At 40.8% G+C, this 26,688-nt stretch overlaps 1 protein-coding gene and 1 long non-coding RNA gene across 2 annotated transcripts in view; one reads left to right on the top strand and one right to left on the bottom strand.

Annotated features, from left to right (window-relative positions):
• NETO1 (neuropilin and tolloid like 1) overlaps positions 1 to 26,688 on the top strand; it is an 87,124-nt gene that overhangs the window by 9,428 nt on the left and 51,008 nt on the right. The window contains exon 4 of the mRNA XM_069960127.1: positions 10,683 to 10,931. Coding sequence (XP_069816228.1) covers positions 10,683 to 10,931 — 249 coding nt within the window. The remainder of the gene's footprint in view (positions 1 to 10,682; positions 10,932 to 26,688) is intronic.
• Positions 15,012 to 26,688, bottom strand: part of LOC138784531 (uncharacterized) — a 47,009-nt gene continuing 35,332 nt past the window's right edge. Inside the window, exon 3 of the long non-coding RNA XR_011361869.1 lies at positions 15,012 to 15,185. This is a non-coding gene — a long non-coding RNA (uncharacterized lncRNA). The remainder of the gene's footprint in view (positions 15,186 to 26,688) is intronic.

The following is a 26,688-nucleotide window of genomic DNA, read 5'->3' as shown; positions in this document are numbered from 1 at the left end:
TCCCCCCTTCCTTATAGATGTCCCCCTCTCCCCCCTTCCTTATAGATGTCCCCCTCTCCCCCCTTCCTTATAGATGCCCTTTTCTCCCCCCCTTCCTTATAGATGTCCCCCTCTCCCCCCTTCCTTATAGATGGCCCTCTCTCCCCCCTCCCTTATAGATGCCCCCTTCTCCCTCCCTTATAGATGTCTCCCTCTCCCCCCTTCCTTATAGATGTCCCCCTCTCCCCCCCCTTCCTTATAGATGCCCTCTTCTCCCCCCCTTCCTTATAGATGTCCCCTCTCCCCCCCTTCCTTATAGATGCCCTCTTCTCCCCCCCTTCCTTATAGATGTCCCCCTCTCCCCCCCTTCCTTATAGATGCCCTCTTCTCCCCCCCTTCCTTACAGATGTCCCCCTCTCCCCCCCTTCCTTATAGATGCCCTCTTCTCTCCATCCCCCTTATAGATGCCCCCTTCCCCTCCACTTATAGATGTCCCCCTCTTCCCCCTTCCTTATAGATGCCCTCCTCTCCCCCCCTTCCTTATAGATGGCCCTCTCCCCCCCCTTCCTTATAGATGGCCCTCTCTCCCCCCTCCCTTATAGATGCCCCCTCTCCCCCTTCCTTATAGATGCCCTCCTCTCCCCCCCTTCCTTATAGATGTCCCCCTCTCCCCCCCTTCCTTATAGATGTCCCCCTCTCCCCCCCCCCTTCCTTATAGATGCCCCCTTCTCCCTTCCTTATAGATGTCCCCCTCTCCCTTATAGATGTCCCCCTCTCCCCCCCTTCCTTATAGATGCCCTCTTCTCCCCATCCCCCTTATAGATGCCCCCTTCTCTCTCCTCCCCCCCCCCGGAAAGCAGGTTTAAAAAAAACAAACAAACTCACCTTACAATGCGCTCCCCCGTCGAGCCTTTTCCTGTCAGTCCCCCGTCTGATGCGCGGCTTCCGGGGGTGTCGCGTCCTATCCCCGACAGCGCGCGTATCATAGAGCTCTCTGTGGGCTTGTGCTGCGGCCGCGACTTCCGGCACACAGAGAGCTCTATGATACGCGCGGTGCCGGGGATAGGACGGGACACCCCCGGCAGCCGCGCATCAGACGGGGGACTGACAGGAGCGCTGTCGGTCGGTCCCGTGCTCCTCCTGGCCCAGTGACTCCTTTTCCCTATGGTTGGGGAAAGGAGTCGCCGGGTCAGGAGGAGCACGGGACCCGCGTCACGGGCCCCCTGATGCGGCGGGGCCCCGTAGCAGCCGCTATGGCTGCTACGGCGGTAGTTCCGCCAGTGGATGGAAAATATAATGGGAGGGCTTGTACTTCTCTTTTATAAAGGGAGGGCTTGCACTTCTCTTTTCTGTTGGATGCAGTGGCATTTTTCCAAAAACAGCAGTGTGTGTTTCCAGCCTCAAAATGTTGTCCAGCAGGTAATGTTTTTTCCCCCTTTAAATTGGTGCTTAGGCAGATGCTAAAAAGAAATAAAGTGCTCCCTGCCATCACCAGAATCATAGAGCTCTGGTGTGGTTGTATAGCACTTATGAATTTGGGGTTGGCAGCTGGTATTGCCCACATAGTTGCTGAGTGGGCAGTACTACATGCTGACAGTGAACCATGAAATGTTGCACAGCAGGAACGGAGCTCTGTGATACCTGCGGCAGGGTAATGCAGAAGGTCTGTATAGCATTTTTCCTTTTAAGCACCAGCCTGAGCACCAATTTAAATATTATTACTTCATCAGCAAACATTTTTCTGCCTAAAGGTGCGTCTACACGAAACGATAATTGGCCCGATCGTACGATTAATGATATCGGAGTAACGATTTTTTTCCCATAATGATCAGCATCTAGACGGTACATTATATCGTACGGAAAATAGTTTTGCGATTGTTTTGCAATCGCTTAAGCCTATCTCACACATTGGTTAAATCGGCGAACTACTGTTTACATGGAACGATTTGCGAATATTTTGTGAACGACGAACGACGATTTGAGAACGTTAAAAGATCAAAATGAACGATTTCTCGTTCGTTGTTTGATCGTTTGCTGCATTTACACGTACGATTATCATTCGAATTTGATCGTTATCGCGCAAATTCGCATGATAATCGTTACGTTTAAACGCAGCATAAGATCAAGTGTAGTATCTTCTCTTATTAGTGGCTATAGCCTGGGATGCTGATTGTGGAAGTTACATTCTAAATCTATGCAGGTTGGCTCAATAACTAACTGTAGATGACCCACTGGTCTCTCTGGTGATGGGATTCCTCAAATGGACACACTTCGCTTTACAGTTTTGAGCAGACTCATTTATGTGTGTCCTAGGCTTTTGGCTATGGAGCATGAGGATTTTTTTTTTATTTTTTTCTCAACCTCCAAACAGAATACAGTACATCCTATCCACATTTGTTGTGTCTAATTTGATATTATCAAGGCAGGGTGGCTTTTTAGAAAGCCCATCCTGGAGGTCTAGTTGGGATGTATTTGTACATTACATTCCTTACCTTCCCGCAACCCAAGTTTACCATCTGGGAAGGCTAAACCTGATTTACAGTGAGTCTGCCGTAGCAGCCCAAGTGGAAGACAGGGGCAAGACAGGCTTCAATAAAAGGTGGCCATGGATCCCACGTCCTAGCATATAATTTCTGACCTGGAAAGAAAGAAATGGTTTGTCTTCTTTTAAAGGGGGCGTTCAATAACCACATACTTTTATGCTTTCTCTGTAGCACTCAGCACTTTTTTATGTATTTGCTTCATAGAGAACACATACTTAAGGTTTAAAAAAAGAAATAATATATGTTTCTAGCCAACAATTCAAAGGCAACCTTTGTGGCTTTGCAACCAGTGTAATTTGTATAGCCTACTTGAAAAGGCGGATGAGGCAGACAATTTATGAGCAACAACCATAATCTCTTACAAAGTTATATATGTAGACAGAACTAGCAAGCAGGATTAAAATGTGGTGTTCCCAGCAGAAAGCTAACGGCTGCTGTATAAAATCTTCATGACAAGCACTAGAAGCTAATAAACCCCATCTATGCTCAATAAACTGCTTACTTTAAAATACATGTGTTTTAATTAGGATTTTCTGTAATCTAGAAAATCCTTGACATAAAAGCTTTAGATCTTACAATAAAAATGTTGTGCTTGGATAACTCCATAAGGATTGACGGTACTTAATGATGACAAGACCATACTACAGATGGTAAATGAATGTACACATTGTGTGCTGTATGTCAACCAAAAAGCAGTGTCTAAAGAGGTCTATTGTGTACAATATGATAAAAGGTATATTTGTAGGAGCAAATAAATTGTTATATAACATATAGCATGAATGACAGTAATATAAAAACAAAGAAGTCCAGTCAGGGAGATTTTTTTCAAAAGGGAGGATGAAAAAAAAAAGTGCACTTACCTCCCTGACTCCAGAGCTGGTGACCACATAATGCCTCTCTGATCCCCCGTTCTCTGCCCACTTCCTGGTTTGAGTGGGGACTTGGGACATGACGTTCCAGGCCTGCTCAGCCAGTCAGTGGCTGTAACAAGGTCCCGCCTCTGTCGCTGACTGGCTGAGCAGTCCTGGAAAATCACATCCTTGGTCTCCTCTCAAACCAGGAAGTGTCTGGAACCGGGGAATCAGAGAGGCGGTATGTGTCCACCGTCTCTGGAGCCAAGGAGGTAAGTGCATTCTATTTTTTTCATTCTCCCCGACACTGGACTTCATTGAGGGACCCTCAAATGGACCCTCCTTTAGTATTTTAGCTTAAATAGAAAATCACTGTACTGGGTGACACCTGAGCTGCTGGAATACACATGACTTATTGTTTAAGCTTTTCTGATGTATTCTGAGAGAAATTGAAAAAATAGCAATTCTGACATTTGTTTTTATTTTATTATTATTTTTTTAATTGGTTGTTATAGTTGTGGAAATGTCAATTTTGTGTGTTTGACCATGCGATCACCTTTATGTCTGTAAGTGTAATGCTGATAGGCATCATACTACTTTTGACATATAATGGGTTAAACACCCAGTATTAGAGCTTGCTCCAATTTCAGCCATTGCAGCAGATTGCATGTTACAGCAGGCATCTAATGCTGATGGTGTAGACAAACTCCTGTGTCTGCACCATCCTTGTACTGTACATTGATGGTTCACAGTGCAGGGTGTGACAAAATCATATCTCTGCTCATTCTGCTCAAGTCTAGTGATTATGGCTTCAGTTGTGTATCCTTATGCGTCTAATGTGTGCAGCATATGTTCACTGTCTGATCTGTGTGTGTTGTGTGTCCTCAGTTTGAGCTGTTTGTGCAGCATGCATCCTCTGTATGAGCTGTGTGTGTAGCATGTGTTCACTGTGTGTGCCTTGTGTTGTGGTCACTGGGTATATGTATCATGTGTCCTCTGTGTGAGCTGTATGTGTTTTTAATGTGTCCCCTGTGTGAGCTGGGTGTTTGTCACAAATGTCGGTTGTAGGATGTGTGTCTTTGTCATGTGCTGTCTGTGTTTCCTGTGTGTGTCACGTGTCCTCTGTGTGAGCTGTATGTTTAGTTTGTGTTTTCTGTGTGTATGTGCCATTTGTCAGCTGTGTGTTATGTGTGCTCTGTGTTCATCGTGTGTGTGCACTGTATGTGCCGCATGTTCCTTTAAAAAAAATTCTGACATACGCTATGTTTACACAAAGTAAAAAGTGAAAAGGCGTCCGTTTTTTCTTTTTAAAAAGACATCTGTTATTACCACATTTTAATTGACCTAAAAGGAATGCATTAAAGTCAATGGAATGACAGACACAATGCATACAATGTATAAAATTATGGACATTGTCTAAGCGGACATCAAAATAAGGATCATGACAATTATTTTCAGATGTCCTTTTCTACCAATGGACGTTATTTTTAGTTGTTCACACACAGTTCTTTTTTCACCTTCCTTTCACCGTCTTTACTATTAAATTCAGTGGACTTTTCAATTAAAGACACACCCAAAGGCCAATTAGTCCACCTAAACTAGAATATTGTACCAACAGTGGTCATTGCACTGACGGGCGTCAAAACTGCGAAATGACAAGCGTTGCTTTTAACTCAAACTGACAACAAATAACAAATAGCTGGAAGCTGTTGCATCCTACTGACACACGGCTCTTCTCGGAAAGTCTGCTACACCCAGTTGGTAAGGCCTGGGGCTTGTACTACCCAACTTGGCACTCACTGAACTAGTTGGGCAGAAGGTGGTCAGATAGCAGACTAAACCTGAGTATGGGTATTCTTCTCTTCACTATACTTCTACTACAAGCTCATCCCCGCAGAGTACACCTACTACTTGCATAAGGCCTCCAGGACAGTTCCCATACTTACTCCTCAAGCTACCTCAAACTCTACCCTCTGATTCCTCTGTCATCTGCAACTGTGCTTCACGTTGTTGCCAGTATTGTATTGTATTGTATTTCACTGAATATTAACAATAAACTGTTCATCTGGTTAAGCATTCGGTTCTCTCGCACCTGCACCCACATCTTACATTTGGGTTAACCTTTTTTCTTTAAGAGCAGTACCTGTGTGTCCGGGGGTAGGTTCCAACACCCCTCCTGGCCACCCTGACAAGTGTCCAAGTGACTCAACACCCACCTAGTCACAACACCACCTTGCAGCCACCCCGGCATACGACAGATGTGTAACTGCAGCTCAGCTCCTATTTGAAGAGGACCTGAGCTGAAGTTACACATTGCCGCTGCTTTACAATGACTGAAGATAAAATCTGTTCAATGTGTAGTGTGGTGCTGAACAGCTGATTCATGCCTGTTCCACGTGTTGGCACCCCACAGATCAGTACATTTTGTCAGAAAACCCCTTTTATCTGGATTTTGGCATTAAAATAAACATAGCAGATTAGAAAAATGACTACATGAAGTAATGTTTATAGTTCTATTTTTTCAGCTTATTGATGTGTCTCCAATGTGCACATTTCTTTATGGTCAACTACCTTAGTTGAAGAGTTAAGTTGCAGTGCAGCAACTCTACTATAAAACTGATAACAAATTGATCTATGTAATATCTTCTTTATCATTTAGTGTTAGTACCTTTAATGTACTACTGAGGTTTGACTATATCCAGAATTTCAGCAGAGGGATTTCTCCTCACCTACATTTTCCTGTTTGCATTTATATGCACTGTACAGATGTGTTTGTGAGATTGTGAAAATGAATTATCTGGTATGTTAATAAAACAAATCTTTTGAGGAGCTGAAATCTCACTAGGAAGCTATTACTTCAGGTGTATATGTGATATCTGTGTAATAGTCATGGTGCTTTACTGGACAGAACTTTCTTTTCTTGTAGTCATATAATTATGAAGATGATTTAACCCTATAAATTAGGTCCTATATTTTCATGTGAGGCTATAGCAGTTACTTAAATTGCTTTAGCGTGGTTGGAGTTGTCCAGTGTAAATTGGTAACTTATGATGCTGCCAGGGCCGCAGGGGAAATAAAAGAGCTGTTTTCTTACCCTTGCATCTCCAATGCAGCTGCCAGTTCCCAGGCCACATGGTGTCTGCTGCTGTCCCCTTTTGTCCGCTGAGCAGTCAAATACAATGGTGCTTTGGATTACGAGCACAATTCGTTCTGGTACCGTGCTTGTAATTCAAATTACTCTTAAACCAAAGCAAATTTTCCTATAAGAAATCACTGATATGCAGACAATCGGTTCCACACCCCAAAAACAATTTTTTTTATTCTGAATAACATGTAAAACGAATGAAGCAAACATTTAGTTACTGTACTAAATAGTACCATCATGTGGAGTATAATGTATAGTAAGTGCATAAACCTGAAAATACAGCAGCAGTTTGTAGCTACAGGAAGGAAATGCAGATTCCCATTATGCAGTAGCATAGTACAACAGGCTAGAATAGAGAAGCAGAGCTGCTGTGTGGTCAAATGACAGCAATGGGGAGAGAGTGTGTTCAGCATGGACCAATCAGGAAGTAAGAATAAGGGAGCCGTGCAGGATGACAGTGGCAAAAACCTTTCTATACAGCAGTGTGAATGGTGGAGTGTGAGTGCAGGCAGATTATATCAGGAATGGAGAGGATGGAAAACACAAGGACTGACAGAGACTGCAGGAAGCATGAAGGGATGAGCAGGGCAGATGCTGGCACATACATGCAGCACTCTCTGTCCGGGGAGAGAGGGGTTACAGCTATAAAGAGATTACGTAATGTTCCATGATATTTTTAAAAATGTTGAGCGCAAAACTGAAACTTGTGCTTCTCTTATGTTCTTACACAGTTAAATGGGGATGGGGGGAGATTGGGATGACAAGCTTTTATCTTCCTCTTTTTATATCCTAGAATCATGTTTGGTTTTGCAGTTGCTGCTTGATATTGAGCAGTGAGCTTACTTGCAACCAGTAAACTAAAGTCTTTCTCTTGCTCTCTTATCTTCAGTATCTTCAGTTTCATTACATCAAATATATATATGTAGTAATATGATTACTGGTACCCTATATTTATGAATTCTAATTCACCCGCCATGTTTCTGCCCATGCTGTTAGCATTTTATTAAATACTTAGACTTAAAACACCTACGATGAGCCCCCTGGACTGTGCCCCACGTGTGGCACCATGCGCATACTTATGTCTGGCTTGTGTGAAGATAGCCAGCTATTAAGCATGTTCTCACATTTAATAAACGCTTTTTTTTATTACTTACAGATCTATCTATCTATCTATCTATCTATCTATCTATCTATCTATCTATCTATCTATCTATCATAACCCGTAACTGGTTAACTGAGCTTTCAATACACATTTCACTTATCGGATAAGTGTAGAGGAACCATTGTAATATTAGAAATTCAATCTTATAGGTGTATGCTGAGCAATGCATACATAGCCCAAGGTATTGCATAACGTGATACATAATGGTATTCAGTGTTCTCATTTGCTTATTTACCTATTCATTCTTGACATTTTCTAAATGGAATATAGAATGCAGTAATTTCTACGGGGTATTATTCAGGAGAAATATAAGAAACTAGCTTGTGTTTCTTTCTAGAAGGTAATATGGGCAGTTATAATGTCTCCATGCCAACAACATTCCTCATAAATGAGTACATTAGAAGAATACCAAATTTATTTCTTTAGAAATGCCTTTTTATTCTGTTTTGTTGAGGTAGAAATAAACTATTACTTTATGAAGAAAGGAGATTACAAAATAGACATTCCAATATCATATAGAACAGATTGAAAGGGTATCAGTAGTTGAAGCCTTAGTATAAAGAAGAAAAGGTGTAAGCCATGTCTTAGTAAGGACAAGTCTGAGCCAAGGCAATGAATGTAGGTGTAAATACATAAGTAACAAGGAAGTAGTTATACAATCCTCTAGATGTTTAATGTATTTCCACAAAATATATCAGGGCTTGTAGTTCCACTTGTGACAGCTCCTTCATTCTGGCCATTGGGACCAAGGTTGGGAGCATGGTAGTAGCAGCCTAGCAAAGATGAATAAGGGATTTCACCATAGTGAGGAAATAGAACTACATGGTTCTGGTGAAGTTCCTGGCAAAAATGATCATAGGTTTAAAAAAAAATCATATAAACAGAGAGTATAATTGAGTCCTATGGGACATAATCGTTTGTGTTTTTGTATTAGTACAACATGATTTCATATTTCTACTATATACAGTATGTAAGTAATAGGATTTAAAGTAGTCTAACAAACTTAAAGGGGTTATCCAGCGCTACAAAAACATGGCCACTTTTCCCCCTACTTTTGTCTCTAGTTCAGGTGCAGTTTGCAATTAAGCTCCAATTACTTTAATGAAACTGAGTTTCAAAACCCCACCCAAACTGGAGACAACAGTAGGGAGAAAGTGGCCATGTTTTTGTAGCGCTTGATAACCCCTTTAAAATATGTCCTATATACTTTGTCCATCTCCCCCATAACCCCTTACGGATCAGGCTTATTTAAACTTTTGCGTTTTCGTTTTTCCTCCTTGTGTATATAAGGCCATAGCAGTTGCATTTTTACACCTACGGACCCACATGAGCCCTTATTTTTTGTGTCACTATTTGTACTTTGCAATGACCGGCTGAATTTTTGCATAAAGTATGCTGTGAAACCAGAAAAAAATTATATGCGCAGTGAAATTGAAAAAAAATCTTTTTCTTTGGGGGTTGGGCTTTGTTTTTACGCCGTGTGTCCTATGGAAAAAACTGACATGTTATATATGTTCCTCAAGTCGGTACTATTAAAACGATATGCAACTTGTATAACTTTTATATTAATTGATGGCTTGTAAAAAAATAAAACCTTTTACAGAAAATAAATGTTCCTTAAAATTGCTCTATTCCCAGGCTTATAGCGCTTTTATCCTTTGGTCTATGGGGCTGTGTGAGGTGTAATTTTTTTCTGAATTTGATGCGACCAAAAATTTTTCTGCGCTCAGCGATCGGCCGCGGCGGCTGAGACCCTGCGGTCCCTGGCTGCACATAGCAACCGGGGACCGCGGGCTGCAGAGAGGGCTCATGTCGCGTGCCATCTCTGATCCCCCTTAACGGCCGCATGACGGGTATATTCCCATCATGCGTCGTTAAGGGGTTAAGGGTGTTAATGAAGGCTTTATCCTAATCTTAAAGAGGGCTACTGTCTCTTATGCCTCTTAAGGCTCTATTACACTAAACGATTATCGGTTGTTACGGCCGATGATCGTCTTTTGTAATAGAAGGCAACGATCAGTCGACATGAATGATGTTGGCTGATCGTTGCAATCGTTTGTCTTTCAACATGTTGAAAGACAAACGACTTAAATAGCATCGATATGCTGGCATTGCTCTGTGGAATAGGGGCTGCCCAGACCATGCAATGATCACCCGAGCAGCCCCCCACAGCCCCCGCGGCCCCCTCTGTACTCACCCGCTTGCTGCCGACGCGTGTAATAGCACCGGCAGCGAGCGGGGAACGAGGACTGAATGTGCGCTGACATCGCTCTTTTGCTCTTCTCTGTCGCACAGTGTAATAGGGGCTTAGCCAATTATTATTTAATTGGTAGCTTCTAACCAGATCACTGAACTCTTGTTCTTGGCAAATTTAAGGGCTTCCAAACATGTGTAGTTTAGCAGTAAATTGTGTGCAGCAGTGAATTGGGATGGGGGTGCACACGGGTGCGCCCGCATCCAAATTTACCAGAAATTAAGATAATCCGGCCAGTACTGCAGTACCAGCCGGGATGATCTTCAGTAACACTGGCCCTTCTGTGACCCGGCCGGGTCATAGAACGGCCGGTGTTATACAATGTGTGAATATGGCCTTAATAAGGTAGTCATGCCTAAATCCTGCAAGCCTCTGTGCCACAAGGGTATTTTTAAGACTGGTGCTAAAAAGCAGGTGTTAGTAAATTTCCCCCCATATCTCTCGGAATTCACCATGGATGCACACACATCCACTAGAAAAAAAAAATATTGTCATGTCTCTTAACACTGAATTTAGACTTAGATAAAATCATTTTATATAATAGAAGAGATAAACCAACCTTGAGCATATTCGGTTCATTCAAATCCTCGGAATTTGAGAACCGGTGGCTGAAGAAGTTGGATGCAGGTAATCAAATGCAGAGAGTTTGGACGAACCCAAATTTTCTTGAGGTTCACTTGTCTCTAATAAATAGGAATGTCTATAGTAAAAGTAGTATTTCAGACTATTCTTTTATTTATTTTTACAGCGGCCCCCAGACAATGCATTGAACTTCATTTTGATGAAAAATATGCTATAGAATCATCTTGGGAATGTAAATTTGATCACATTGAGGTGCGAGATGGACCTTTTGGCTTTTCACCAATTATTGGACGCTATTGTGGACAACAAAGCCCTCCTTTTATAAAATCAAGTGGAAGATTCTTGTGGATTAAATTTTTTGCTGATGGTGAACTAGAATCTCTTGGGTTTTCTGCACAGTATAATTTCACACCAGGTAAGTTACATAAACTTGCTAAGAATTAATTGCATTTTTTTTATTTGAGTGTGCTATATTATTTTTACTTATAACAAAAGGAGATGTGTTTAAATTGATATTTCTTCTTGAAAAATGTATTTTAAAAATCAAGTTGAAGCCACCCTATGTGTTGTTTTCTTATTGTGGTAATGTCTAACCTACAATACTATACAACAGGGGACCACTGAAAATATTACAATACATTTCCCATTTGTTTTTGAACAGTTTGCATTTAATGCATTAGTCCTAAAATCTACTTCTGTTTTACTTTTATTTCTTTTCAATGCTACTCTTCACAATTCTCGTAATGCAGAGGCCTTATAAAACAAGTCCCACAGAAGTACAAACACTGCATGCGGGCTGGTGGGGGCAGGAAAATAATAAACAACCAAACTCACCCATCCTGGAGCCTCCGATGCGCCGCTCCCGGGTCCCGTTCACATCAGCCGGCTGTCATCTTCAGCTTAAAACCAGGTACTTTGTGTATCCGTCTTCTCCAGCTGAAACGTCACAGCCCGGCTGAGCCATACCCTGCTTTGCCAGTCAGTGACTGGAGTGGTGTCGCTCCCCAGTCACTGATTAGCTGAAAGGGCAGTCACTCAGTGGGGAATGTGATGTTGCAGCTAGCAGAGCTATAAGTTAATGGCTGATGTGAACAGGACCTGGGAGCTGCGCATCGGAGGTACAAGGATGGGGGAGTTCATTTGTTTATTATTTTCCTGCTCCCACCAGCCTGCCGGCAGTTTTTGCACTTCCGTGGGACTTCTCCTTTAATTCAACAGGGATATAGCTTCACTTGCCCTAGCACTGGGTGTAACTACATCACTCAAGGCAGAAAATCTAGTTTGTGCCTCCCCTTTGATTATCTGGCTCACATACCCATCCAGCCAATCATTTAGCTATACCTCTGACCAGAAAAAAAAAAAACAATCTCTTTTCAGAGAAGGTAAAAAATTAGATAGAAATTAGAAAGGATGTCCTTTTCATCTGTTTCAATACAAGTTAATAGAATCCTTTAACAATGAGTCACATGGTTAAATGGATTAGAATTCCAGTACTTTTGATGACAGGGATGGTGCTCCTATACTGACAGCAACCCTGTTGGACCCAAGTATGAACCGAGGAAACAAAAATAATTCCTCTTTTACTAAACAAAATTTAAGATACAATTGTGTCGATAATATAATTATTACTTGAACTATGAAGGCTATAGAGTAAGTAAAATATATATTTCATATAATAAGTTTGTATGCCTGGATTAAATGGTTATATACATACACATGAATAGGGTGTTAGATAAAAATGATAAATGTTAATATGAAGCATTAACGCTATGCTACAATTCATAGAATTCTCTTAGTCTATAAAAGGAAATAAATTCCCAGAATTCATGCTAAGCTGTATAGCTGGGAGACATACACCAGAGAGCATTAATCTTTTTTTTCACTGTAAAAATGTTTTTGTGTAATAATGAACTTGTGCTTGGATGTTTACAGCATATTATATGATTTTTCAATACGGTATAAATTGATTGGTGTGGGAAAGCTTGTAAAACACCATGTGGTTAAAAAAAAGTATTCCGTTACATTGAGGCATCTATGCTACTCACAAAAAATTAGGGATATTTGGTTTGTTGGTGAAATTTATGGAAAACTTAAAAAGTTCACTCTACAGTCATATTATATCATTTAATTAGAAGCATGCAATGGTCGATTTCCTCATCTCAAACTATTTCTTGAAACAAAAGCTAATGTCAATGTCTCAATAACTTGTCATGTGCTCTTGTGCATCATATACAGCTTGACAATAATGTATCAGGCTTTTCACAAGTCTACTTCTTGTCTGCTGAGGCATGGCATCTTCTTTAATGGCGGCACTCAGGTCATTGAGATCCTGGGGTACAGAGTTATGAGCCTCTACATGGCGACTCAGCTGGTCCCATTGCTTTTCTAAGGGATTCAGGTGTGGAGAAAGTGCAGGCCTCTCCATTTGAGGTATCCCAGTCTCCAGCAGCCATTCCCTAATGATACAACTGCAATGAGCTTGTGGATCCGCATAACCTCTACAAGAGGTAGTAGTGTGCCGCACCAGGGAGTGGAGTCTAAGGGGCTGCTGGTCTTCAACAGTGCCTGCTGCAAGGTGGGATGGGCTTGCTACAGCAGGTGACCCCCAGGTCGCTACCCCTGCTGCAACTTGCTTGTGTCGGTGGTGAGGTGAGACGAGGTACAGAGACATGAGGCTAGAACGTGGTTGGGGACAGGCAGACAGGTCAGGGCAGGCAGCAGCAGACAGGAATGGTGTCAAGGGATGTGAGCAAGGACTGGTACACTGAAATGAACTAGGAACTTGAAAATGCTTTCTCTGAGACAGAGCTGCACGCAGAAGAGGTGCCAGAAACAGAGGGGGGGATCAGGGGCCGGAGTGTGAGAGGGAGCAGGAGACACCCCTCAGCTGGTAAGAGAGCAGGCAGGGATGCAGACCGCACATGCGGCCATGACAATGCAGAGTCACAATGACTGTATTAATGATGTTATTCAAGTAGTATGGGCTTGACATACCTGTCTACACTGTAACACCACCACTAAAGGCAATAGTGGCTCTCTTATTTTACATTGTATGAGGGACCAGAGGGCCTCAGTTCTGTTCACTAATGAAAGTGGATTCACACTGAGCAAAAATGTTCAAAGTTCTTACTGAGGGAAGGGCGTTGTTGGCCAAACCACCTCCATGCTTAACATTTGAGACTGTGTTCTTGGGGTTGTACTCATCCTTCTTCTTGCAACCATGGTGAGTGGAGTTGATACCAAAAAGATCTATTTTGGTCTCATCTAACCACATGACCTCATGCCTCCTCTTGATCATCCAGATGGTCATTGGCGATCTTCCAACAGTGCTGCACATGTGCGGGCGGAAGCAGGGGGACCTTGCGTGCACTGCAGGAGTTAAACCTATGATGGCTTACTGTGTTACTAACGGTTATCTTTGAGATTGTAGTCTCTTCACGTCATTGACCAGGTACTCCTAAGTAGTTCTGTACAAAGGCAGGATGCCAGCTTACCCCTCCAAATGTCTTTAACCATGCACAGATCTACTCCAATGTTGTGTCGCATAATATCAACAGAGAAACAATGTTCCAGCAATGTTGGAAACTAAATAAAGTCCAGTTTATTTGCTTAATGCCACCTCCCTGTACACTCACAATGTAAAGAAATAATGCCAAAGTGATTTGGATGGGTTTAAACACCCTTACTTTTGGTGCCATGAGTAAGGGTGTTTCCAACATTGCTGGATAATTGTCTCTTTCTTGATAGTTCTGTAAATCCTGATTCTTTTCACAATCATCCTTACAGCACAGGAAGAGATCTTGTGTGGATCGCCACACCAAGGAAGATTGACAGTCATCCTTGTATTTCTTTCATTTTGTAATAATTGCACAAACAATTGTTGCCATCTCACCAAGCTGCTTGTCTTGTCCTGTATTCCATCCCAGCCTTGTGCAGGTCTACAATTCTTTTCCCTAGTGTCCCTAGACAACAACTAACAACTCTTTGTTTTTTGTAATAGCGGGGAGGTTCAAACAGATGCAGTTAATGCAGGTAAAGAGTGCAGAGTAGGGGGAGCTTCTTAAAAAAAATTAACTGTGAGGTCTGTGAGAGACAGAATTCTTGCTGCTTGGTAGGTGATCAAATACTTATTTCATACAATAAAATGCTAATTCATTATTTAAAAATAATACAATTAGATTTTTTTAGCACCTAGAATAAAAATTAGACCTCTCCATTCTTTGTAGGAAGGAAATCTTGCAAAATTAGCATTATATTAAATACTTATTATTAATACTTAAATTATTTTCCCCACTGTATCTTGCTATGGTTTCATTCAGTATTTCATTCATTTCATGTAAAAAGCTGCTTCATTAACCCACAGAGAGTGGGTGACAGCTTTTCTGTATATACAGTATATGTTGCAATGTGGAATATGAAAGACACGGGCACTCACCGATCTGATGCAGTAGTAGTCTGGCATTTATTGTTTGCAGGGAGGGAAGAAAGCAGAGTGATAGTTGACTTGCAGTGAGATCTCTTCTTCTGGTGGAGGACTGCATCGGTCATCTATGTAAGTCTGTGAGGCTACATTAGTTCCTGGAGAGTGGATTACGCTACTGCCACACTCTTGCTGGCTATATCTCTTGTCAGCAATGAGACCGGCCATGATCAATGAATTTTGACATACCTGTTGACATGTGCAAAGTTATTTTTAATGAAAGGTTCTTTTCTGAACCTTAAGCATATTGGTTAACACTTTAGTCTAAATGATGGGATATTTTAAATCACACCCATTATTCGCAGAAACTCAAAAAAAGTGACTAATAATAAACTAAAGAATTTTAGTAAAATGGTACAGTCTTATTGCATCTCTGTATTCATGGAGACCCACATTTCCGGATTAGCAGTGGCTCTCACTGCTGATCCTGAAGTGGCCCATTGTGACAGGTACACTTTCTTCACTTATTTCAGTCCCTATCCCTAGTGCAGCTTATAATCTAATTTCTTACAACATATACAGTGTAATTTCTTTAATAGCTGTTGGGCTGCCTTGCCAATTTTATTGTATTTGGTCCCAAGGGCTGACAGATCCCCTGAGAGTGGACTTGTCTGTAAACAGGACTGGTTGCTAGACTGCCACACAACTAAGCACGGTGGTTTAGTCACAGTAGATTAGCCATTTGAATAATTTCATTGGGGAGGATTTACTAAGACTGGTGTTTTACATGTCGGTCTTAAACAAAAGCTTGCCAGTATCAGATGTGCTAGATATATTTACAGATGCACGCCTCTTAATAAATCTTGCACATCTGTGGCTGCCCATGTGAAAGCCTTATAAATCTATGCCAACTATGAGCTGACTTAGATTTCCGCTACGTCTTATACCAGTTTCTGGAGTAAATTAAAATAAATGTGCTGATCCATGATGGCCCTGTCCTATCACCTGTGAAGCCCTACCTTTTTCTTATTAGTAGCAAGTATAGTGTAACATTGGCAAATAGTCAGCAGTTTATGTGCAAATGAGCTTTGTGCAAAAATGCCTATTTTTTTAAAGCCAGAAACAGGATAAAATACAATACTAAATCATCCTAATGCTCTGTTCTCACTCGTGTTAGATAATAAATATGATAGATCCTATAATGGATTCCAACAGATTCTGCTAACCCTCATGGTGGTCAGTTAGGTTTTCCTCTTTTAAAATAGCACAGCAGACCATAATATGTAACAAAATGGAACCTAATGCTAGTGTGAACAGAGCACTAAAAATAAAGATACAGCATTTACTGGTAATATATAGAACTATGCAAAAGTCACCCATAACATTAAAACCACAAAGGTGAAGTGACAGTAATTATCTTGTGACAAAGGCTCCTGTCAATGGGTTTGATATGTTATGGAGCAACTAAACAGTAAGGTCTTGTATTGGGTGGGTTGAAAGCAAGCAAACATCTCAGAGCAATTTTGGGCTGGGGTCACACAACGTGTTCTGTGACAGGGCTGTGTCAAACTAATGGCCAGTGTTAGTGAAGATCATCCCGGCCTGTACTGCAGTACCGACCGGATGATCTTCATTTGTGCTGAATTGGTATCCCAATTCACCATAGCCGACAATGGAGAGTGCAGCTTGTGCGACAATGGAGTGTCAGGCTTGTGCGGCCGCTATTAAATAAAAAAGCGACTGCACAAAATTGACATGTCAGTTTTCAGTGCAGCCGCTGGGGATCCCGGCCAGAATGTATACTATGTGTGCAAATCGGCAACAACAGCCTTGATTAATACAAAACTTACGTTGTGTGAGCATGGCCTTGGCATGGATGAATTGTAATAGCATCACCAAAACAGCAGGTCATGTGAGGTGTTTTCCATTTTATAGTAGTTAGTACAAACCAAAATTTGTCCAAGCAAGGACAACTATTGAGCGAGGTCAAAGGGGCCAAAGGCTTGTCTGCCTGGTCTAATCCTAGAGAAATATAGCAGAATACACAGTGTATTACATCCTGCCACATATGTAATACGGTCCGTAATTACATAATGGACACCCCAATAAAAGTCTATGGAGAGCAAAAAATTTGCGGAGAGTAAAGTGCAATCCGCAAAACTATCTGCAAAACCATCCGTATCACGGATCTGTTTTTTAGTGACATCACCAAGCTCCTCCTGCCAGAAATATCCTGCCTGATAGAAATGACAGTAAAATGGCCCCCAGATGACCATGTGACCTTTTTTAGGGGGTTGGGACAGCAAATTACATCATTTTTGCCATCCCCTCTTTTTTCTTCACTACACCTTTTTTCGTGGATCCGCAAAAAAACAGATTAAATAATCGAACACAATACGGATGCAAATCGGATGATTTTTTTGTGGATTGGTGATGAAAAATAGAGGATCCAGATTTTCAAAATATACTGACATGTGAATGTGGCCTTAACATTATTGCAGGGAAAGTATGCCACTTTATGGATACAGTATTCCATAATAGTTGTGGCCTCTTTTCAATGGATAATTCACTGTGCCACATTGCAAGAATTATTTAAAAATGGTTTGAAAAACATATTAAAGAGTTCAAGGTGATGACTTGGTCTCCAAAGTCCCCAGATGTCAGTCTGATTTGGCATATTTGGGATGTGATAAGAACACAGGTCTGATCAATGGAGGCCACAAGCTTCACAATCTTAGAGACTTAGGGGTATGAGGTAGGTAATCTCAGCTGCAGAACTTTCAGTTCCGTATCACTGCATCTTCTCTGGAGGGGCGGTGGGAGAGTTTTTCTATGGGGATTCCCATAGAAAGCTTCTACTACTCTGGACAGTTCCTGTCTCGGACAGAGATGTCAGCAGAGAGCGCTGTGTCAGACTCAAAAGAAAACAACATTTCCTGCATGACATACAGCAGCTGATAAGATTTTCGCTGGATAACTCCTTTAAGGAGCTTGGAAAAAAATAATTTTTCTACATCATGGAAGCACAGACATATATGTAAAAAGTACCGGGGGGATTTATCAAATATGGTGTAAAGTGAAACTGGCTCAGTTGCCCCTAGCAACCAATCAGATTCCACCTTTCTTTTTTCAAAGCGTCTGTGAATGAAAGGTAGAATCTGATTGGTTGCTAGGGGCAACTAGGCCAGTTTCACTTTACATCATGTTTGATAAATCTCCTCCATGTGTCTTCTTGCCAGACACATGGTACCAGCAGTTTAAAAGGTGAATTGCTGCTGCCAGATTGACTTTAAAGGATATGTTTCCAATATCTTGCTGCCAGATACCACAGGAAACCTTTAGAAGTCTTGGGGAATCCATGCCTTGTTGGTTTAGAGCTGTTTTGGAGGCACAAGTGGGCTTTAGCAGTCCGGCTAATTATTGTATAATAAAATTAAAATGAGAAGCCCTATAAAGAATAAAGCTGGTTTATTCTATTTTATACTATATTGGGGATGTATATTTTTATCTTGATCTTGTCTTGTATTTCTCTGGTCAAACAAGCTTTCATGTTTCTACAAAGGTTAATTTTTGCATGTTGGCTTGGCACTATGCTGGAAGTATTGAGCTGAAAAATATATGACCATACAGAAGTCTACAGTCAGAAACAAAATTCAAATAAATTGATTACTGTGTCACAGTCATTATTAAAAACTCTTTTGAAGCGTGACAGAAGCAGACTAGCTACATTATTATTCTAGTCACTATCTAAACCTCCAGATGAAACTGTGAAGCCGCCATTTGTTGTGCACGAGAACTAACAAACAGCCATGGCCAGATGTTATCTAATATTTAATGTCCAATGCATGGAACTCGGATTTTAATATGCAGGTGATTATTATGGTAATATCATATCAAGCATCCTTTCTGGTTTTGTTTTTATAGAAGTATTGTTTTATCAGTAAGTCTATATAAACTACATGATAATACCATTGATATCGCAATTTTGTACATCATAAGGAGAAAGAAAAAAAGGACATACTGTGTAGGAAGCATAAGGAGGCATCCTTGGGAATACAGGTTGTCAATCTTTTTAGTAATTGTGTAGTATCAATATTTTATAGCTCTTGCTAATGGTGAGATATGTCTTTCTGTATTCTGTCGAGCATGGGGAGTGGGGTAAATGCCTGGCTTTATTAACAGACTTAGACCTAGGATACTGGAATCTCTATATGATATATATATATATATATATATATATATATATATATATATATATATATATCCTCTATTAAGGCAATTATAAGGACATATTTCCCAATTTCCAAATGATTTAAGACTTGGCTTTTATTCATAGTACTGTACTGTTAAAAATTGAATTAAATCAGTGAAACCACACTGTCTTGGTTGTTAATTTCTATGATATGAATCAATAGTATAACCTCTGATAACGTTCCCTATTTCCCTATAAAGAGCATAGTGGTAACAAGAAAACGTATTGCACACTGTTGCTAATGATAATATACTTGATTGCTGGGATATTCACTATTTTTTCCCCTTGTATATATACTCTCCTATAGAGAGCTATATGGTCTAATGGCCGTGGAGAGTGTCACTTATCACAAAAGAGTATATAAGTTTCTCAGCTTCTTGGCTCTTTTATATAAGTTCTAAGCCAACTACAGTATGTATTCCCTTCTATCACAGAATGACTGCAATACATGATATCTGCACTAAGATCATTGGTTTAAAATGAATGTATTAGCCCCTCAACGTTTCACTGAAGTCTCGGCTTTGTCAGTAGGTAAATGTGTAATGGAGTGTCAGACACCGTCACAGGGATTTAAATCACTTCCCCAAGCGCGTCATATGACAGCTATAAGTAAGGAGCTCCCGATAGGGCCCATTATCAGAGTTAATACCACAGATTTATCTCATAGAAATTAACAACCAGAGACATTGTGGTTTTAAATTACCTTTATTCTTTCAGTGAGTTAATTACATTTTTAACAGTGCTATAAATAAAAGCTAGCTCTTAAATTATTTGGAAACTGGGAAACAGATCCTTGTTTTGGCCTTAATAGGAAAAAAATGTAGATAAATGTCTTTACATACATTATAAAGATATATGTATATTTTTTACATATATAATAATGTATGTCTGTGCTGCTACTGTTCACACACAGTGACTCACTGGTTAGCTATATGAATTGCAGTGCTGGAATCAATTCTATAGACAGAAAACATCTACATGGAGTTTGTATGTTCTTCATGTGTCTGTGTGAGTGGTAAAATTATATACAGAATATTTATTTGTCATTCCATGAAAATGACTGTGATGTTTTTGTGTCTGAAAGATGAAGACTAGATCTTAAGTCATATTGGGGACAGGGACTGATATGAATAATGATAAATGAATGGTGATGGGATATTCAGTGCTGTATACAAGCAAAAACAAAAAAAACAAACAAAAAAAAAACAAATTACTGTATTTATCACATGCACAAAATCTATTGTCGCAATGACCAGTAATATAAATGTGTGTGTGTGTGTGTGTGTGTGTGTGTGAAGGGGGTCTATAGAAAAGAAAAAATCTGTTTCCCCAAGATGCCACTTAATAAATATGCCCCACTGTGTCTATTATTAAAATATGCCACACAATGTGCCGCCTGAATACGAAAATGTTCTATAATATGCCCCGAATGACAATATACCCATAAGTGTGCTCATAAAAGTAAGGCCCCAGAATAAATATTTTGGCCCATACTGTGTTTCTGAAAACAAATGTGTGCCATATTCACACAATGTATTCCACTGTATGACCATCATTTAACCCAAATTTAAATAATGTATCAATGGCGGTCATTGCAATGATGGTCACCAAAGTATGTTAAATAATGGCCGTTATTTGAAAATCACAATAACAGCCATTATTTTGAGTATCAAACAATGGCCATTGAAAATCATTCTGTGAACATAGCCATGGCCTTTATGTGCCCTAGATAAACATGTGCTGCCAAAAGTATTCCATGCTTTGCCCCAAACTATTGCAGCAAGAAAGAGAGGTTGGAACCAAAAATAACTTTATATGTATGAATGTTACAATAATGTAAGGCATGGGTCTCCAAACTGCGGCCCTCCAGCTGTTGCGAAACTACAACTCCCATCATGCCTGGACAGCTAAAGCTTTCGATTTGGCAGTCTAGGCATGATGGGAAATGTAGTTTTTCAACAGCTGGAGGGCCGCAGTTTGGAGACCCATGATGTAAGGATTGAAAGACAGTTTACAGGCCATTTTGAAATTTGAATCTGAAGAAAATTGCCCCATTTCCCAATGATCACTGCTGATCCATCACCGCTGAGTGACGTCTGTGGACGTGGATTGAGTGCAATCGATCACGGGTGAGTGTTTGGGGGGTTGCTACCAGTGCCCCTAGCTGTCGGCACCCATTGCAGTTGCCTGTCTTGCATGGTGGTAAAAATTACTGGGCAGGTTAAAGAAGAAGTCCAGCAAAAATTTTTATTAAAGTATTGTATTGCCCCCCCCCCCCCCACACACACACACACAGGAAATGAACAAGTGCTTTGTTCCCTGCAGTCTTCAGTTCCTGGATAAAATGGTCACGTCACCATATGACTTCCAGAGCTGTGCGGGTTTTGGCTGCTGGAGAGACTGCTTAGTGTTGGCTCTGTCCTGGTCTCCACACCTCTGCGTGGTGTGTGGGTTAGCACTATCCTGCTGACAATTTCCAGTAGAAAGCAACAGAACTAGTGGCCCCAGAATGTCCTGCATATATCGCTGTCAATCTTATCACTGGTAGGGGAGACTGTTGTATGACATGATTCCCCAGATCATCATCCCAACATTTGGGGGACTGTATCACTTCACAGCAAAGGCAGGAAATAAGCGTCTACCACGAACCCAAAAATTGTTAGATAACAAATCTGATATTTTTAAATCAAAAACAAAGTTGTTTTAATGCTTAGCAGTCCTGGTTTTCTGTCATGACACCACTGCAAGTGGTTGGCAAGTCAATGGCTGTTGGCAATGCAAGGGTACATAATAGATGACAGCCTAGAAATGACCTTAGCACAGACAGGGGTGTATAATGAAGGTGCCACCTGTTTCTGGAAGGTGAACAACTACAGTAAATTATCGTCCTTGTCAATGGATCAAACTATTTTCTGTTTTTCAAGGCTGTCCGAAGCCTGTTCGCCATGTTTTAATGTCCTCCCATAATCACTGCCTCCAACACCTCCATACTGTTTGGTCAGAATGGCCTTTGTTAAAACAACCATCCTTCTTTTAGGATGTACACTGCCCAAACGTGGCATCTGCCATGGTCTTTTTTTATAGGGCAGCTGGGTAAGCACTTTTCTACCCTTTTCTGGCAAGACCCAGTGTATAATTAGACCACACCTGTAATCAGTTACTCATCTGCCTGAGACATAACTACTAGAGATGAGAAAACATCAAGCACATTCCAGTTTGTCTGAACCCAAACAATCAGCATTTAATTACCGATGGCTGCACAAGTTGGATGCAGCCCTAAGGGCCCTATTCCACCGGACGATTATCGTTCGCATAATAGTTAACGATTAACAATCTCAAACGACCGCTATTGCAAAAGATCTGAAAACGTTCACTCATTTACATGGAACGATAATCGTTACTTATGATCGTATTTGTGATCGTTTTGTCTTTGCTATTTTTTCGCTATTGCGTTCGTATCTACTGCGAACGACGTCTTATTCAATGCGAACGTTTTGCGAACGAGCAACGATAAAAATAGGTCCAGGTCTTATGAAGCAAACAACAAATTCTCGTTCGGTCGTTAATCGTTAACTGCTATTCAAACGAACGATTATCGTTTAGATTCGAACAATTTAACGATAATCTGAACGATAATCGTCCGGTGGAATAGGGCCCTAAGGCTGCCTGGAAAAGATACTGTAGGCACAGCCATAGGCTATAAAATGAAATATGGACTCTGTTTGCTATGGGCAAACCAGACAGTTTTTGTTGTATTCAGATTTCATCATTCCCTCTTTGTGTTTGTACTGTAATGAATAACCTAATGATCCTCTTCAGCTAATGAACACTAAACAGATTTTAAAAAATGCTGCCCACAGGTTGTGTATGGTATAGCAGCTTGGGCCCATTATCTTCAATAGAGCTGAGCTGTAGTACCAGTTAAAAAAATATGGGCATGTGTACAGGAGAAACCAGCCAAATTATTTTCTAAATATTAACAGACCCTTTTAGGTCAAACTAAGATTTTCTCCATATCAAGAGGTTTTGATGGCAGATAGTATTCCTATGCAATCTGACATTACCACAGACTGAAAGGGAAATAAAATAATCACATTTCCTTTACTAGAATGGTAAAATACAGGTTTCTTATCAGAGACATCATTTTCGCTTCATTGGGTTGCTATGGGAACAGGTGACATCAGAGTAATTCACTGTATCAGAGGGAGGTGAAGGAGAAACATGATCTCTGTCTTCTTTGCTACTTTCAGCTCAAGTGAAAATAAATAACGATGTAAGGTAAAAATAGTGGAGTAAGAAAAAAATAAACTGAACAACCACTTCATATCTTTTTGCTTCTTTATGGGCTACATGGCTGCCATCAGGATCTACTGCCATAGGAGTTGTCACTTTTAAATTGACTTCTTATCAATTGATGGCAAACTGCAAAGTTCTCAACATGTACTGTTAGGATAGAATAACACCGAACGACTATCGGCCGTTACGGCAGATAATTGTCCCGTGTAATAGAAGGCAACGATTAGCCGACATGAACGATGTTGGCTAATGTTGCTGTTGTTTGCTGTTGAGATCATCTGTGCAGCCCCCCCCCCCCCACACACACAGCTCCCTGTGGCCCCCCTGCCCTCATCATCCTGCTCCCGCCGCGTGTATTAGCGGTGGCAGCGGGCGGGGAACGAGGAGCAAATGAGTGCTCACAGCGCTCGTTTGCTCCTCCAGCCGCCCTGCGTAATAGGGGCTTTAGTCAAAAGTAACAACCAACATGGAGCTAGATACTGCCAACCATGATGGAATGGGAAAATTCAAATACCTACTTATTTACTAATTTATGAGTGAGTGATAATCACCTTTAAACTTTTTCTTATCCCTGATCTCCTATAATAGAGAATAACATTTTATTGATCCCTTCCAGCACATTATCCTTTGTTTTGCATGGTAACTAATATTGTGGTCAAGAAACCATCCTTTCATTTTCTTATAATATATATTTTGAGCAAGCAGATATTCCCTCATCCCCTCATATGTCATACTGTGGTCAAGTCATTATTCCTACAGTCACTTAATATTAAAATAATCATCCTTTTATCCCTTCATAATTCATATTGTGGCCAAGTAATAATTTCATCATTTCTAATTCATCACTATTAGATCTTCTGTACAATGTTAGTGTGGCTTGAAACATCACTGTTAAAATGAGTTCATTATAGAACTTCTGTCTTTAAAGCAGGTTCACAAAAGTTTTTTTTTTTTTTTTTTTTTTTTTTTAGGGAAATGTATGGCTCTATTTTAATAACTATGGCCGTAATTAATGATCACTAACATTATTTAAAGAGTCACTGTCGTATTTCTTTTTTTTTTTTGCAGAAATCAATAGTCCAGGTGATTTTAAGAAACTTTGTAATTGGGTTTATTAGCCAAATATGCCATTATCTGCATTTAAAAAGCCTTTTCCCAGGTCCCCCCCTCCCTCCTCTTTTCCATCCACTGCAAAAAATCTGGAAATTGTGACTTGTTGCATTTCTAGGGAGAGGGGAGGAGGAAGGAGGGAGTTAGCTTACAGCAGAAAGCAGATAACAGAGGATTACAAGCACAGAGCTGGGATCAGAGCTCAGAGAGGTCAGTGCTGACTGTCAGAGGAGATAGAGGGTGATGTATTTGTAGATAAACTGTTTGTTGTCCTGTTTTGGTCTTTTATTTAGCTCTCTCCATAGGAGAACAATGAAAATAGGGGGGAGAGCTTCAAACTGCTTTTTCATGATAAAAATGCATTTTTCGGCTAATAAACCTAATTACAAAGTTTCTTAAAATCGCCTGGACTATTGATTTCTGCAAAAAAATAAAAAAATAAATTCACGACACGACTTTAAGGCTGTGTAGGAGAAGAGAGAAAAAAGAGAGAGAGCAGGCCTAGGCGCCTTGTGTATTAACTTTGGAGAGGGATAAAAAGGAAAAGGTGTATATTTGCTCCTTGACCCTTAAATTTAACGATCACTATACATTGCGGCTAGGGATGGTCCAAACCTGCCGAGGTTCGTGTTCGTACGAACCCGAACTCTCAGCAATAATTCCCGCTGTCTGCCCGCTCTGTGGAGAGGGTGGATACAGCGGGAGGACCGCCTGGAAACCTGGGATACAGCCATAGCCATAGGCTGTATCCCAGTTTTCCAGACGGTCCTCAGGCTGTATCCACGCGCTGCACGGAGTGGCCAGACAGCAGGAATCTGATGACAAGCAATCGGGTTCATACGAACCCGAACCTCGGCAGGTTCGGACCATCCTTAATTGCGGCATTTAAGGGGTTAATGTCAGACAACAGCGTAAATGCTGCTGTCTGCCATTATGACAGTTCTTGGCAACTTAATGTGTGGTGCTACTCACACTGAAACAGAACCTCACACATCAAAACCTTTCCACACAAGGAACAGTTATGGACGTTGCAACTGCACGGGACATCAACAGTTGCAATGTATATAGATGTATTGTTGACATGAAGGGTTTCATATAGCTTAAATTATACACATATATATATTTATACATACACCCCCCCCCCATTTGTCCCACAGTGCCAACAGAGATCATCAGCTGTGGTGATTGTCTTGTCAATCTCCTTTTCCCATGTCTGCAGGCATTGAGGGTTAATATATTTTGTAGAGTTAAGTAGACCATTATATATTTAAAAAAAAAAAAAAGTTTTATTCAAACAACAGTGGACAGAACCTAGCTTGGGAGATACAAGATATCAGTACAGAAACATAAAGATACTGTGCCCATTTTTTCCCTCTAAGGTACAGACATTCCAGCCATGGACCAGTAGGTGGCCTTACCCCGTCTGCCTTAGTGCAGCTGAATTTGCTGCATGAATGTTGTTGTTTTTTTTAATAACTGTAATTTTTATTGAAAAGATTTTTCATATTTTTAACAAAGACAACCAAGAGAAAAAAAAAACATGTACATAATAATACGCAAAGTAAAAGAAAGAAGGGGTATTGGTAGTATGAACCATGTCAAATAAGGGCATATAGAAGCAACATTGGCAAGAGCCAGCTCTTACATAGGTATAATGGCACAATGTACTGACATAAGTAGATACTACACAGGGTTACAATGCAGCAGCTGCCAGCAGAGGGGGAGTATCCTCCACACACAACCCCAGCATGGTATCAAAACAGTACTACACCCCAATAATGGAACACAGGAAAGACAGATAACATACACTCACCGGCCACTTTATTAGGTACACCATGCTAGTAACGGGTTGGGCCCCCTTTTGCCTTCAGAACTGCCTCAATTCTTCGTGGCATAGATACAACAAGGCGCTGGAAGCATTCCTCAGAGATTTTGGTCCATATTGACATGATGGCATCACACAGTTGCCGCAGATTTGTCGGCTGCACATCCATGATGCGAATCTCCCGTTCCACCACATCCCAAAGATGCTCTATTGGATTGAGATCTGGTGACTGTGGAGGCCATTTGAGTACAGTGAACTCATTGTCATGT

This window comes from Dendropsophus ebraccatus, chromosome 2 (assembly GCF_027789765.1).
Source record: "Dendropsophus ebraccatus isolate aDenEbr1 chromosome 2, aDenEbr1.pat, whole genome shotgun sequence".
NCBI classification, from domain to species: Eukaryota; Metazoa; Chordata; class Amphibia; order Anura; family Hylidae; genus Dendropsophus; species Dendropsophus ebraccatus.
The sequence above is the reverse complement of the archived record's forward strand: the minus strand, read 5'-3'. Positions and strand labels throughout refer to the sequence as shown.